This window comes from Psammomys obesus, unplaced genomic scaffold (genome assembly GCF_907164565.1).
Source record: "Psammomys obesus unplaced genomic scaffold, mPsaObe1.curated_primary_1811, whole genome shotgun sequence".
Classification (NCBI taxonomy): Eukaryota; Metazoa; Chordata; class Mammalia; order Rodentia; family Muridae; genus Psammomys; species Psammomys obesus.
In genome coordinates, this window is record NW_026596079.1 from 1,945,651 (window position 1) to 1,960,495 (window position 14,845).

At 53.3% G+C, this 14,845-nt stretch overlaps 2 protein-coding genes across 3 annotated transcripts; one reads left to right on the top strand and one right to left on the bottom strand.

The window, feature by feature from the left end:
- Positions 1 to 1,905: 1,905 nt before the first annotated feature.
- Positions 1,906 to 4,313, bottom strand: Psca (prostate stem cell antigen). Its single transcript, XM_055626557.1, has 3 exons — positions 4,112 to 4,313; positions 2,893 to 3,000; positions 1,906 to 2,523 (listed from the first exon to the last, which is right to left on the bottom strand). Exons 1-3 carry the CDS (start codon positions 4,161 to 4,163, stop codon positions 2,312 to 2,314), a joined length of 372 nt encoding a protein of 123 aa, XP_055482532.1. The 5' UTR covers positions 4,164 to 4,313; the 3' UTR covers positions 1,906 to 2,311.
- A 1,037-nt stretch (positions 4,314 to 5,350) lies between these two features.
- Positions 5,351 to 14,342, top strand: Jrk (Jrk helix-turn-helix protein). Of its 2 annotated transcripts, XM_055626556.1 has the most exons (3): positions 5,351 to 5,680; positions 9,510 to 9,727; positions 11,100 to 14,342. In XM_055626556.1, the coding sequence occupies exon 3, from the start codon at positions 11,529 to 11,531 to the stop codon at positions 13,200 to 13,202; it is 1,674 nt and encodes a 557-aa protein (XP_055482531.1). In that variant the 5' UTR covers positions 5,351 to 5,680; positions 9,510 to 9,727; positions 11,100 to 11,528; the 3' UTR covers positions 13,203 to 14,342. The 2 variants fall into 2 exon arrangements, with proteins under 2 accessions (XP_055482531.1, XP_055482530.1); XM_055626555.1 differs by lacking the exon at positions 5,351 to 5,680 and having other exon boundaries at positions 9,407 to 9,727.
- The last annotated feature ends 503 nt before the right edge of the window (positions 14,343 to 14,845 follow it).

The following is a 14,845-nucleotide window of genomic DNA, read 5'->3' on the forward strand; positions in this document are numbered from 1 at the left end:
ACAGGGAGTAGTCTTGGCTAAGGGGCAGCTGATGTGGTCCCTGGTGGGCTGAGTCTACCAAGCAAGGATTATCATCCTGAGTGAGGCAGCTCTGCCATCCTCTCCCCTTTGTTTTCCCACTTCTTGTGTTAAGAAACTGAATATTTCCATATTTATCTGAGTCTGCTCTCCTGCAGGCTCCATGTCATGAGGTGATTCTAGGGTGCCCAGGAGTGCCAAGGAGAACCCGGCCAAGCCTAGGTGGCTGCTGGATGTGGTGTACCAGGAAGAGCACTTGAAACCAAGTCGATGCTCCGTAACTGCTGAGCAGATGGAGAGGTGCAGGGTCCTGCAAACTGTCTTGTCCTCCACTATTTCCAGAGAAGACGGGAAGCCTGAACCAGAAGATATCCTAGGCAGTGTGGCCAGAAGTACTACCTGAAGTGCTAGTGCGCGCGCGCGCGCGCGCGCACACACACACACACACACACACACACGCGCGCGCACACACACGCACACACGGCTGCTGTTGCACCCAGGTCCTATACCATGTTTCTAGGAGATGTGATGTTCTGTAGGACCCCTAGGTCTTCCTGAAAACATAGGACCTCCTAGAACGTAGATACACCCCTGGGCAGACTAGGCTTGTATGTGGGTGAGGAAGGAGGCAGAATGTTGGGGAGGCCCATAGGGAAAGGGGGAAGTTGGGATTCAGGATCACTCAGATGACAGTCTAGAAAAGCTGTACCACAGCTGTGTGCTCACTTTTACCCTAGGGTTGAGAAGGAGGCCTCATACTTGAGGTCACACACAAGAGCTGAGGGCATCCGCTTTGAAGAGAACCCTGGAGCCTCTGGCCAGGCTCACCCTCAGCATGACTCCCATGCTACTGGCCACTGGGGTCCCACCACCACCACTGAACTCTGGGACTCAGGTTCTGATTCCCAGCTCAGTACACAACTGAGCCCTTCACTGGTCCTCTGTCCGCTGTGCCTCTTCTCAGGCACCCAAATCCCGGTCTGTGCTGTTACTGTTTAGGAATTTAAAGCTTTATCAAATGCCTGTGATACCTGAGAGAGAGATCAGAGGCCCCAGAGACTGATCTCATCTGGAGAAAGCTGGCTGGGCACCAGGCTGGAGGGAAGTGCTTCCTTGACTTCTTCATGCTACTGTCTCAACACTGCAGGTCCCCACCCAGCATCCAGACTTTCACAAGTGTAAAATAGGCTTCCTTCAAAAGGGATTTCCCTGGAATGGGAAGGGTGGGCATGTCCTGTAGACAGCCCCTCCAAGCTTCTAACTGCATGGACACAGGCTCAAGAGGAGTCTTTCAGGAGTGTGGCCTGGACACACTCCTCTGTGGTGTGGTGTGGGGGCAGCTCACTTCCTGCTCCTTTTATTTCCTATGTGCTTGCATCATGCAACCCTTAGAACAAAGTGGTGTTTGTTCTGAGACAGAGTCTTGCTCTGTAACTCTGCCTGGCCTGGAAACTGCTATGAAGACCAAGCTGGCCTCAAATGCCTGCCTCTGCCTCTCGAGCGCTGGGATTAAAGGCAAATGCCACCAATGCACAGCTAGAACAAAGTTTTGTATAATAGATTCACCAAGGCTGGAGGGAGCTGCAGAACGCCCTCTTTCCCAAGGGATCTTCTTATCTGTGGAAGCTCTGGGCTCACCCTTACACAGAGAGGGCAGGAGAGGAGAAAACAGGGCTCAGAGAAGCTTGGCAATGTGCCTGAGTCTGTCACAGCAAGAGCTGGGTGTCCTGAGATATGCACTCCTACCTCCTGCCAGGTGCCACACCTGTGTTCCTACCAAGACCAGAGCTCTAACTCCCAAGGTCATTGGCATGTCTGGGACCCTTGGTAGACACTGCCCAGGTGGGGGCCAGGCTCATCACGGGCTGCTTAAGAACAGAGGCTCTCTCCACTTACCCAACATATATTTATTACAGGACTACTGTGTTCGAGGGCTCAATGAACATGGGGCAGGTCCTCCACCCAGCGTCATCTCCTAGGACTCCCGGCACCTCACACCCACCTCCCAGCTTCATTTCTGCTCTCTTCGTCTTATCTCAGCCTTTACCAGGCCCTCCCCGAGTGCTGCTGTGCAGATTGGCTCAAGTCCCGGAGAACAGAGTGAAGAGGGAGTCCTGCAACAGAAGTGCCTGGGCAGAACTGGCGGGGGTGGGCAAAGTGCCAGCTGTAGAGAGAGCAGCTGCAGAGAGGAGAGAGCCCCAAGGGGGGCAGGCCAGCCCTGTGTGGATGTTAGGAGTTGAGGTGGGGGGCGTCCCTGCACAGTAGGGGTTTTTAGTAGGGGTTCTTCCAGAGCCTAGTGATGGCTGGAGCCCCACAGCCACAGGCTGCAGAGCACAGTGAGCAGCCCCAGGGTGGTGGCAGGCTTCAGGGTTTGGGCCCCATTGACATTGCACAGGTCGGTGTAGCAGCACGTGACGTTCTTCTTGCCCACGTAGTAGTCCTCCGAGTCATCCATACAGTTTGCGCTGCAGCCCTTACTGATCAGCCTCACGAGTCCAATGGCCCCTGGGAAGACAGAGCGACACCTGCATTAAAGCCAGGTCTTGCTGTTCACCTCTCTGCCCCTTCCTGAGCACGCTAAAGCTCTAGACCCAACCCTACCGGGTACCAGAAATGTTTGGTGGATGAGTGAGCAGGGGAGGAGGTTGTGGAGGGTAGGAAGGTGGAGATGAGTTTGGGGATGGCTGAACAGGAATGTGTAGATTCATGGGTAGGCAGGCAGCTGGACAGGGGAAGAATCGCAGCAAAATCCAAAGGTCTAGGTTCTTTGCTGCCTAGCCGGAGTGGGGAAGGAGGCTGAAAAAGCAGGACAGTAGAGTGGCCGGACGGCAGGGCAACAGGCACTGAGGACAGCGGTGGGCAGCGGGCACTCACGGACACGTGACGTCCAACAGCTGTTCTCTTCCTGGCTGCAGTTCTGCACATTCAGGCAATCTTTGTTGCTCACCTGTGCTGTGCATGAATAGCACTGCAGGGCGGCACCTGTGGGTGAAGCAGGAGGCTTGAGGCTCAGAGGCTGGCCAGCTGCACTTCAAGAGAGGCCTACCAGACACTCTCATCCCCACGCAGAGTGGAGAGAGACATCCTGGTTCCCTCCAGACTGCTGAGGCATAGAGGCGACAGAAGCCCCAAAGTGCTCTGGCACTCTTCACAGAGGGTTCTGTGCCAGCCTATCTCTGCTTGGTCACTCAGAGCCCACAATCTGTGCTGTTACTCACTATTCAGGAATTTAAAACTTTGATTAAATGCCCATGAGCCCTGAGAGAGGTCGCACCTGGAAAAAGCTCCACTGGGCACTAAGCTGGAGGGAGGTGCTTCATTGACTTCCTCAGGCTACTAGGCCCTGAGGTCCACCTGTCTTTGTTCTCAAGCTGTCTTTGTTCAGCTTGTTTCTCAGCCCCTCCTAGGCCCCCATCATCCTGTGTGGCAATGGTAGGGTCCCCGGGCTCATCCTGCTCTGTGCCTGGGGCAAGAAGCCCCAGATGTCAGGATGTGTTGGTTGTCTTCTCTCTTCAAAAATGACAAAGCTACAGTTAAAGTCATGTCTGTAGGAACCTGACTTCAGTGGCTACAAACTTTATCCTTGCTTAGGTCTCTAGTGGACTTAGGGACAGCTTTTTTTGTTTTTTGTTTTTGTCTGGAAGAAGAAGCTGAGGCTCTAAGAGTGTAGTTTCCTTTCCGGGGTCCCTTGATAGGAGGGCCCAACACACTAGATCATCACAGACTGCCCACCCAGGGGGACTCTCCCACTGCAGGGAAAAGTAGCCAGGGGCAGACCCTTTCAAGACATCCCGAGGACCCTTTCCTGTTCCTTCCCCTCCCCCTTCCCTCTATGACACTTCTCAACATTTGGTCCCTGGGCCTCCCTAAGGACCAATAGCCACATGTGTCTGTTCTTCCATGGCCTCTCTGGAAGCCCTTCGGCCCCTCCTAACCTGCCTCTCAAAGGACAGTAGTGAGAGTCCTCACTGCAAAGTTGCTTTGGCCTATTTGGTCTTCTTTCTCCCATTTTCTTCTCCTAGTCCCCCTGCCCCTTTGACACTTCTCCTTCACTCTTTCCCCTAGCCCGGCTCTGTGGCTGTCTGAAGCGTACCTGGATGCAGGGCCAAAGAGATGGCCAGCAGGACAAAGAGGACAGTCTTCATGGTCGCAGTGAGCAGCTGGGAATGTGCCTCCAGAGGCTTTATATGGCTCTAGGTGGAAGGGGAGGCTCCGTTACTCACAGTCAACAGTGACAGGTTCCCTGGAGCCAGTGAAAGCCCAAGGGCCAGCCCATTCCAATCTGATCTCTCACACCCCTCCCAATGCCTTTGTCCTTCTTTCTAGCTCTGGAGGGCAGTCTTTACAGGGTGGGGCTGCTGTCTCTGCTAGACACCCACAGAACAAGGGCTGGAAGTCTAAAGGCACCCACGTTGCGCCTGCCCTGCTCAGAGAAGTGAGGCCAGATCTGAAATGTTACTTTCTTGAGGTTCTCTACTTCCCCTTAGCTATTTAGCCAAGAACAAAGGTGGCTGCTAGAACGTGTCACTGAATAGGGGTGCTTCCGAGGCTGCCTTCCTTAGATGTGGAACCCAAGAGCCAATGAGGAGCTTGGATAGCTATAAGTTCATGTCCTTGAGCAATGGAGGGTGCTAGGTCCTGGACTAAGAGATCCATCTTCAGGACCTTGTTTAGTTAGGTCCCTTCCTGCAATGTGGAATTTTAGCTATAAGAGAGTCAGGAAACACAGCTTCCAGGAGCTTTCCCAAGGGAAAGAGGAGTACAGAGCCTGGCCACCACTGGATATGTTTTACTGTCCCCAGACTCACTTTGCACACTGCTCTGTGGTCTGGGAGGCATTCGGCTCAAATAAAGCAGGGAGGGATAGAGGTCAGGCCGTCTCTCCCCATGGCAGCCTCACTGCTGGGTTGTAGTGGCAGTGGCTACCTCTTTTTAGCAGAAGCCATGATCTTATTGGTCAGTTGGTCTTCCCCAGCCAGCTTTGATCCCAGTCCCCAGCTCTGATCTCAGATCCAGGGGGCTAGTGATCCCTGCTGTTGTTGGCTTTTTTGGTTGGGTTATTTGCAGTCTTTGTTTCTGGTCTCAACCCGAGGCTCACCTACATCCACCATCTTTCTGCCAAGCTCACTTGGTGATCCTGCTGGTACACTGTTGTCTGGCAAGATGACAGTGGGTAGAAATGATGGCCATGGCCACCACCCGCTTGCCCATAACCAGGGACAGCACTCTCTGATAGTCTCTTGTCCTTGCTAACAGGTCCCTGATTATTCCTTCACCCTAAAAGTTCCTTGAGAACAGCCTGGCATTTAAGGCACAGAAGAGTGTTAAGTAGTCCCCTCTAGCCTCAAGGAACCATCCAAGACCTCAGCATGCCTGGACCATATGCAGTACACAGATTGGCCCTACCCTAGTCCCTCTGTGATCTCCCCTGCCCAACTTTCTACCACTCCTGGGCTGGCTCCTTTTTCACTGGAAATTCTCTCCTTTGGCAGTAAGGAGCTTGTAGCTCAGAGAGAGAGGGGAGGGGAGAGACAAGAGCCTGCCTTCAAGGTCACACAGGGTGACGGTACCCTCTCCAAGATGCTCTCCGGCTCTCTGCCCACCTAGAACTTCCCCTTGGAACATCCCCTACTGCCACAGGCCTGCCTGCCCAGGGGGTGCGGTAAGTGCCCACAGCTTGGTTGTGTCCATGTATGGGTGTCTACGCACTCCCACCCACCTGGATGGCTGCCCCTGGAGACCTTGCTTATCTGTCTCAGGACTGGAGGCACTGGCACCCTGCACCAGGCAGAACAGTCATTCCCCAAATATTTACAGGTATGTAAATGTTTGTCGATCAGGTTTGATATGAAGTGAACACTCTAAAGGCAGTGGTCCTTGAATGGAGCAAACCTTCTCTCTCCACATCAATGCCCAGAGGCAAGTTCTGCCTGTCTCAACCCAGGGGCACGGGATGGATATAGTGCGCACAGGCCAAGAGCTTCTCAACATCTGCAATGCCAGCACCACAGGGCCCCAAACACCTCTGGCCAAAGGGTGACCTACTGGCCTCACCTCAAATACTGAAGACTGTAGCTGTGATTTCCCTACAGCCCCACCCCTCGCCACAGGCCCAACTCTGACCTCAGCCCAACACTACACGCTCATTCCGGTGACTCTGGTCCCCCAAAAGGGCAGTATTGTGGTCACACCCTGAGTCCTGGGCATGCCCATCTTGAGTCCGATCATGACCACATGCTGAGCCCTGACCCTGGTCACACTCCGAGTCTTGATCCTGGATACACACTGAGCCCTGATCCTGGTCACTCTTCCTAATCGTGGACACACAATGAGCTCTGCTCCTGGTTACACAATGATGCTCACTCTGGTTGCAAGCTGAAACTTGACCCTACCCACACACTGAGTCTTGATCCTGGTCAGACGGAGCCCTGATCCCGTGCATACACTGAGCCTGATTATGGTTACAGTATGAGGCCCGATCTTGGTTATACCTGAGCTGTGAACTTAACACTGACCCTTGCCATTCATGTTTAGGGTATGCACTAAATGCAATCCTGAAAACCCTTAGCATGGGTTTTCTGGTGATACACTTCCTGACGAAGGCCTATCATAAAGGGAATACTCCCTCCACGAGTGAATGAGGTCTGGGTGTAACCTTGACATGACTCACCTTTAGCCTGGCTCCACTGCCCGAGTCTCTAGTTTTTCTTGTTCTCTCTTTTCCTCCTCTGCCCCACCATACTCCCCAGGAGAGCCTGCCAGTTCACATAGCAAAGAAGCTACCGTCCTTTGGGTGTGGATTCTCAAAACTATGGCTTTCCACCAGACCTCTATCTCCTCTTAGGAGGTCATCACATTAGACACAAATCACAGTTGGGAGGAACTGTAATTTTGCACATGGGTAGCTTTTAAAAGGATAGTCAGCATGTGGAATGCAAAAACGCAACTGATTTCTGTTTATGCCACCGCAGGCCTTTGGAAACATGGTCCCTAAGGTCAGGGATGTAACACATGTAGCCAGGCCTCCAGGAAGCTGGGTATCCTCTCCTACTAAGGTCCCCATGTTGGGTCCTGGAAGTCAAAGCCACTCCTTGCAAGCTCTGTGTGAGAAATGGAAACCTGTGCTGCGCCAGTCATGCGCCAAGTGTGTGGTATAAGTCAAATGCACATTATGTGTGTACTATGAGAGAAAGGGCATGTGCAAATATGAAAATTGGAGTAATCCCTTGGACAGTGGACTGGAGACCTGACACTCCACAGGCCCTGCTCAATCTTGGGACATATCCATGTTTTAATCTTTATGGTACCTGCTTACCCAGAAGTTCTTTTTCCTCAGCACTACTCATGGCTCTGTCTGAAACACCCACTTCCCACTGACTCCCAACTGTCACCAGCTAACCTTCTGCCTTAAATCTCTCAGAGATGTCCCTGCCTTTCCCTGTTTGTCTTCACGTGACCATTCCTCTTTGGAGACAAATCAGGAAGATAGGTAGGCCTGAGAAATCTTGCGAGGAGGAAGTGGAGGTTGGTAATTTCTCCACTTGAGTAGTGGCCAACCCTGAAATCCAGGCCTTCTCCAGGCAAAGGCTCGCTGATACAGGGAACAGCCTTGCAGGTATGACCTACGGGCTTGAAAGATGGCCAGCATAAGCCAGACCATGGGTAGATAAGTGATCTGTCAAGATTGACCTTCTCGGAGGCCAATAAGTCGGGAGGTCAAGTCTGGCTGTTGAGGAAGATGCAATGGTACACATGTGATCTCAAGTTCTTAACTCCATGCATTAGTGAAAGGGAGTAGAGGGGAGTGCTTAGTGCCATGGCCAAGGGAACATCAGTCTTCCCTTTCTGATCCCTTCCCCATTGTTAGAGTAGACCCAGTCCTTGAGATAAGACCAAGGATCCTGGAGTCATGCTCCAGGCCTCAGTTCCATGCCAAGCCCTGCCCCCAGAGAAGTGTGTGATCTCAGGTTCACAAGGTGGCAGGAGAGAGCCACATGCAGGCACAGAGCCGGCCATCCCAGGGGAGTCCAGGAAACTTGTCAGAAATATTTCTCAGGGTCCTTGGTTTCAGTCAACCATGTGCCCAATGTGCTCTTGACTTGGTTTCCTCCTGCATCACATACATTTAACTCTATTCACGACCCATAGTCATGTTCTACAAGACTATGGCTGTTCCAAGCCACTGTCTCAGGACAGCTCACAGCACAGAAGCAATAGTTGATGATGAGGTGAGGGCAGAACAGCAGGACCAAGGAGGAGAAAACAGATGACTAGGGTTCAAACCATAGGTCAGACAGATGGAGGGAGAGAGGGAAAAAATGATTCTGGGGGTAGGGCCAATTAGAACTGGTCAGACGGATGTGGGATGTGAGGGAGAGTTCAGGGTGACCCTCAGGGAATGGGGAGTTGGAACTGCCTAGAAGCACAGTGGGTGGAGCCAGGCTGGTCAAGAGGCTCTTGATCCCTGTTTCAGAAACACCATGTTCAAGGTGCATGTGGACAGCTACTGGGTAAAAGACAGAAGTTTGGACATCAGGGAAGAGCTTCTGGAAGGAGAATTCTGGAAGGAGGAAGAGATTCTGGATTTGGGAGGCATGCAGTCTTCCATGTTATTAGGACATCTGTCCTGGAGGTCCTTAAGAGGTGTGAATGTTGAGAGCAAAGGATCCAACAAGGGAAGCTAGGGAAAAGCAAGTAGAAGGGTTCTGGGTGCTCAGGCAAGGGTGTGAATTAGAAGGAGCAAGTTCCCATAATCTGTGTTTCCATGGCACGGTGACCAAAGTGTGGAGGCACAAAACGACACTTGTGTGGGCCAGGGTACTGAGATCAGGATGTCACCAGGCTTGTAGTCCAAAACGAGGCTGTTCCCTGACCTTCTGGAGCCCCTGTGAGCCCCTTGCACTTCTTGGCTCATAGCCTTCCTCCATCATCAAAGCACAGGTCCCAGTCTCTGTTGTCACTTCACCATCTTCATTACAGTTTCTTCCCTCATTTGATCCTTTAACAACGAACGCTGTGCTTACATGAGGCCCCCCCAGACAATCAGAATGAATTTCCCACTTCAACGACTTTCACTTTGTCGCATCTGCTAAGCTTTCAGCAGGTGTACTAACAGCCTGTACTCACAGGTTCAGGGGATTTGTGATTGAGAACCCTTACGAGCCACCACACAGCTCACCACAGCACACTTTTCAGTCGCCAAAGATTCAGGGATGTTCCATATGCAAAATGGTTCATTTCATCTCAAGGTCTCTCAAAGCCTCCACGATGCACTACTTTTTAAATCTCATCATCAAAATCGTCTAAATGGGCACGTTTTGAACTCCAGTTAAAGGAAAGGTCACAGGGATGGAAAGGGGTCCTGGCAACCCGCAGGCCTTTGGGAACCTCCCACCGCGAGGTGGCGTTGTCTTAGGCCTCCCGTCCGTGCTCGCCCGGCCAGGGCTGCCGGGACCGGACGCTTAGCTCCGGGCTTCCGTTCCTCATGAAAGGTTCCCCCGGGCCTTCCTTGTCCTACGGGCGGTGGAGCTGCCGGGCCGGAGCCGCTTCCTCGCTCAGCCGCGGTGTAGCAAGCAAGACAACACTGAGACCGCAGTCTCCGTATCTAGAGCGTCTCCGGAAGTGAGTCGGGGAAGGCTGCGAGGAGCGGACCGGTGGAGAGCTGCGTGGCGGGCGTTTCCGGCCGGTAGCGGTGGCTGGGAGTCCGCAGGTGAGTGGGGCCGGGCCGGACTGGGGCTGCCGCGCCGCCGTCTACGCGAACGGGACTCGAGGCCAAGCCAGCGCTCCCGCCCCAGAGCCGGACGCGTGTCGTCTGCTCCCGGGGATCCCCTCCCCAGGATCAGGTCTCCTCGGCTGCCAGGCGCTCCGCCGGAACGCAGACCGGGCAGTCTCGGTTGTTTCCGCCCCTCCCGGGACCCTTCTTTCGTCCCTTGCCCGTGCTTTGAATTTTTCTCCCAGTGTGTCGTCCCGTCTGCAGCCCGGTAGCAGGTTGTTTCTAATATCCGTCCTCCAGACACCTCAGAACCAACACGAAGAAATTGGCCTCTCCCTTTAGGAGCTTTTCATGCTTATACTCCCACCCCTATTAAGCCTCTGTTCAATTGGTCCGGGGTTATCAGTGCTTCCTTTGACGTCCCAAGGATAAAAGCCTTCTGGGGTTCTGCAGCCATGTTTAGGAGGATCCAAAAGTGGTACAAAATTCAAATTTCCCCTCTTCCTCTTATCTCTTTCTAGCACTTACTGGGTAGCCCAAGGTGGCCCTGTACTCAAAGCAGTTCTGCCTCAGTCTCCCCCAAGTGCTAAGATGTCAGGTGTGGGCCGCCACACTCAGCTTGGCAAAATTTATTTCTGAAGTGGGTGTAGTCAGCCACTTACCCACTCTCAACACACCTGCAGGGCAGGCAGGAAGATACAGCCATCACGAGCTGAGCCTCCTGGAAGCTTGTCTGCCTCTCAGGTTGCTGCAGAATTCCTCGGCGGCCTGGGTTTGTCATTAAACATTTCCCCTGCGACTAGACTGTGGCCTTGATTTCCTTCTGCTCCACAGTGAGGCGCACACAGCGAATGCCGTGTGTGCCAGTGAGGTACATACTGCCCTCACTATGAGTACAGAGGGAAACCCTCGGAGACCAGCATGATGTTCTGCAGACCAGGAGGCTGACTTGAGGGATTAGGGTTACACAGCTGGCTCGTGGCAAGTTGTCATTCCCTGTCTATCTTTACAGCTCTTGCTCATTTGAATAAATGTCTCATGTCGCTTACGTGTGGTCCCCAGTGCCCTTTTGTGCCACTTCTGTGATCTTCCAGCTCATCAAATGCTTAATTGGAAGGAGCAGCCCAGATAAGGTTTCCAGGGAAGGAGAAGGCAGAATTCATTAGGAATGTATTGTGACGGTTACCTTTTCTGGACAGTTATGAAGGTTGCCGCTTACTCTCTAGTCTGCAAGGAAGGGCTGGTTAACAGGCTGGCTAGCAAACCTCATGCCAAATGGCACTGATATTTGAGGTGATGCTCTCCAGTTGCATCTTAAGCACTTCTTGAGTGCCCTTAGTGACGTTTCTCTTTCTCCTCTGCTTTCCAGTTCCTGAAATGTGTGGGGAACTCAACGTTGAGAATCCCAGGGAGAAGCATTCCCAGCTCAAGCCATCAAATCTTCATTAACCTGAAACCTGGACACTGTTGAAGGGGAAGCCGCCATCTTCTGTCTGTGTGGAGGCCAAGTGTACCTTAGTAGTCCAGGGTAGCTCAGCCCTGTCACCTCCCCTGGAGAGAACAGCAGTTGCCTACACTATTAGGACCTGAGGCCTAAGTGTGCTGGGGCCCCAATACTAAAGGGAAACAGCCAAGAGACTGCTATAGGCAAAGGACAGAGCTAAGAATGGACTTGGCTTGAGCCTGGCATCAGATCTGTGGGCAGGTGGAGAAGAGAGGAAGAGACTGTGGCCAAGGAAGCCAGAAAGAAACATAGGCAGGGAAGGACAGGCCCAGCTCAGCCTGGGTCGCCTCCTCAATGGCCTCCAAGCAGGCTGCAGCCAAGGGCAAGGGGGAGAAGCGGAAGCGAGTGGTGCTAACCCTGAAGGAGAAGATTGATATCTGCACTCGGCTAGAGCGTGGGGAGAGCAGGAAGGCACTGATGCAGGAGTATAATGTGGGAATGTCCACTCTGTATGACATCAAAGCCCACAAGGCCCAGCTGCTCAGGTTCTTCGCCAGCTCAGACTCTCGCCAGGCGCTGGAGCAGCGGCGTACCCTGCACACGCCGAAGCTGGAGCACCTGGACCGAGTGTTGTATGAGTGGTTCCTGGTAAAGCGTGCCGAGGGCATCCCTGTGTCGGGCCCTATGCTCATCGAAAAGGCCAAGGACTTCTACAAGCAGATGAGGCTGACGGAGCCCTGTGTGTTTTCTGGAGGGTGGCTTTGGCGCTTCAAGGCCAGGCATGGCATTAAGAAGTTAGATGCCTCTAGCGAGAAGCAGGTGGCTGACCACCAAGCTGCTGAACAGTTCTGTGGCTTTTTCAGGAGCCTCGCAGCTGAGCATGGGCTGTCTCCTGAGCAGGTATACAGCGCTGATGAGACGGGGCTTGTCTGGCGGTGCTTGCCAAATTCTACCCCGGATGATGGGACTGTGCCCCACTTCAAACAGGGCAAGGACAGGCTGACCGTCTTGATGTGCGCCAATGCCACAGGCTCCCACAGAATCAAGCCTTTGGCCATTGGGAAGGGTGGCGGCCCCAGAGCCTTCAGAGGCATCCAGCACTTGCCTATTGCTTACAAGGCCCAGGGTAACGCCTGGGTAGACAAGGAGATTTTCTCAGACTGGTTCCATCATATTTTTGTCCCCTCAGTGAGAGAGCACTTTAGAACTATAGGCTTACCGGAAGACAGCAAGGCAATTCTCTTGCTGGACCATTCCCGGGCCCACCCACAGGAGTCAGAGCTGGTGTCAGAGAATGTCTTCACTATCTTCCTCCCTTCCAGTGTGACCTCCTTACTGCAGCCCACAGAGCAAGGCATTCGCAGAGCTTTCATGAGACTCTTTATTAATCCTCCTATGGCCTTACAGGCCTTTCCCACCCGCCACAGCATGAATGATGCCATAGTCAATGTGGCCTGTGCCTGGAATGCTGTGCCTAGCCAGGTCTTCAGGCGGGCCTGGAGGAAGCTGTGGCCCACCGTGCCATTCGCTGAAGGTTCCTCCTCTGAGGAGGAGGCCGAGTGCTGTAGCATCAAGCCTCACAAGACTTTTGCACACATCCTTGAACTTGTAAAAGAAGGGCCCTCCTGCTCTGGCAGCAGGCTTCAGAACAGCAGGGCCGAAGAGCGGGTTATGGCAGGGAGAGACATGGATGAGGCCCCTGCTGCTGAGGCACCAGCCCAGGCCACTGAATATGCAGAAAAGTCAGAGAAAGATACTAGTGAGGATGAGGAGGCAGCCTGGGAGCAGGCAGCCACATCCTTCGAGGCACTTGTGCGGTTTGCAGAGCAGCAGCCATGTTTTACCATGCAGGAGGTGGGGCAGCTGCAGGCGCTGCACACAGTGTTCAGGAGACAGCAGCAGCTGAGACGGCCCCGGGTGGCTCTCAGGGCTGTGATCAAACTTGAGGCCCTTCAGGAGTGCCCTGGTGTATGCATGGGCACAACTCTCTCTACCTTGCCTTGCTCATCCACATCAGGTGACAGCTGAAGTACCTTGTTTGCACCTGCTGACCGCCTGCAGCCCTGCTCTATAGCATGTACAGCTGTGGGGCTTAGACTGCCTGCTAGGCAGGAGAGCATACCCAGATGAGGGAGAGAGCAGGCAGGGACACCAGCCCAGGAGCGTGGCTCCTTGTTTACAGAGGGTTCCATATGTTCTGGCTAGTGGTTTTATTGTATCTCTTAGCACAGATAATGTATCATTTGAATGGCAGGAGACCTGTGGCCTCTCAGCACTCTGGAGCCTCCCCTAGCTGCAGCTGGGTCCAGTGGGCCAGTTCTGCGTCTGATGTTGGAAGACTGAGCCACATTATCAGGTTGAAGTGCCTTGAGGGGTCACCTCCAGCCCTCAGGAGACTTGCTCTTCTCAACTGGTGAACCCTAAGCCCAGTCCTGAGGGCACTGGCTTCAGCACCTGACCTCAGTGTTCAATTCCCCCACTACTAGTTGCGTAGGCACCATGCCATTCTCTTGGTCTGCACCCACCTCAGCCATCGACAGATTCAACAGCAACACTCTGTAGTGTCAGCAGCAGGCCCGACCTTCAGGGTCCAGGTCCCACGGAGATACTGCATGGTAGTTTCAGCATTGCTCAGAGGCCAACATGTCCAGAAGTCTGTGCTCCGCAGAACGTCGAAGTAACAGCCTTTATGTGAACACTTTGCATGACGTCACAGAACAGCACTTGGGGGCTTGGAGATCAACGGGATAGGTGGTACATACTCCTGTGGAGTATGTCTGCATTGGTTGGTTCTGTGGAGACCAGTTCTCAGAGGACATGACTTCCTGACCTTGTAGCTGATGAGTAGCACTGTGGCTGCTCTGCCCGTGACTCCCAGTGCCCTTTGTCTGCAGCTGTTAGCTCTCCTGTTTTTTTCACCATGGCTTTGTCCTTGACCTGCCCTGCCTGTGGGAGTGTAGCTGAACTGCCACAGTTTCCATTCCAGTGGTCAACAGCTGCTTCACCAAGAGACCTTTGCCCAAAACTCTTGAGAGCCAGGGGGACTTGGGGAATAATGGTTTTGTGTTTCTATGTGTGTCCAAATACCGAGGATGGTCCTAGACAGCTCTAGTTGTGGATGGATGTCTTCTTGTTTTACCTGCATGTGTGAAAATTATAACTAGGTTGTTTTTAGAAGTCTTTGTTGTGATTCTTTGGTCCCTGTTGACTTTCACGCTTCTGTCACTGCGTTGTGTGTCTGGGTAACATTTGCATGTTCGTGTGCTGTGTGATTTCTGGCTCATGATGGGGACTGATGTGTTTCTGTTGCAGCTGCCTGAGCTGCTGCAGGTCAGCTACCCTGCAGCCTCAGATGATGGGCATGTGCAGGGTAGTTCCCACTGGAAGAGGATGGGACAGGGCTAGGGGAGCTCCTGGGTCTCTAAGAAGGCTTGTGCCCATCAGACCACATTCTAGGACCAGTGCTGGCTGACCTTGAGGGGCCACTCCTGGTGTTGCCACCTACTAGATGTACGGTATCTGTCCCCAGGGCACCTTTCAGAACAACTGTGTTGAGCAGCCCTCTTAGTCTCCATCCCTTTGTTGCCAGTGGAGAGTTCCCTTTGCAAGGTGTCCACTGAGAACTTCAGAAAGCCCCAAGCTCTCCAGGGCAGAATGTGCTCTGGTCCCCC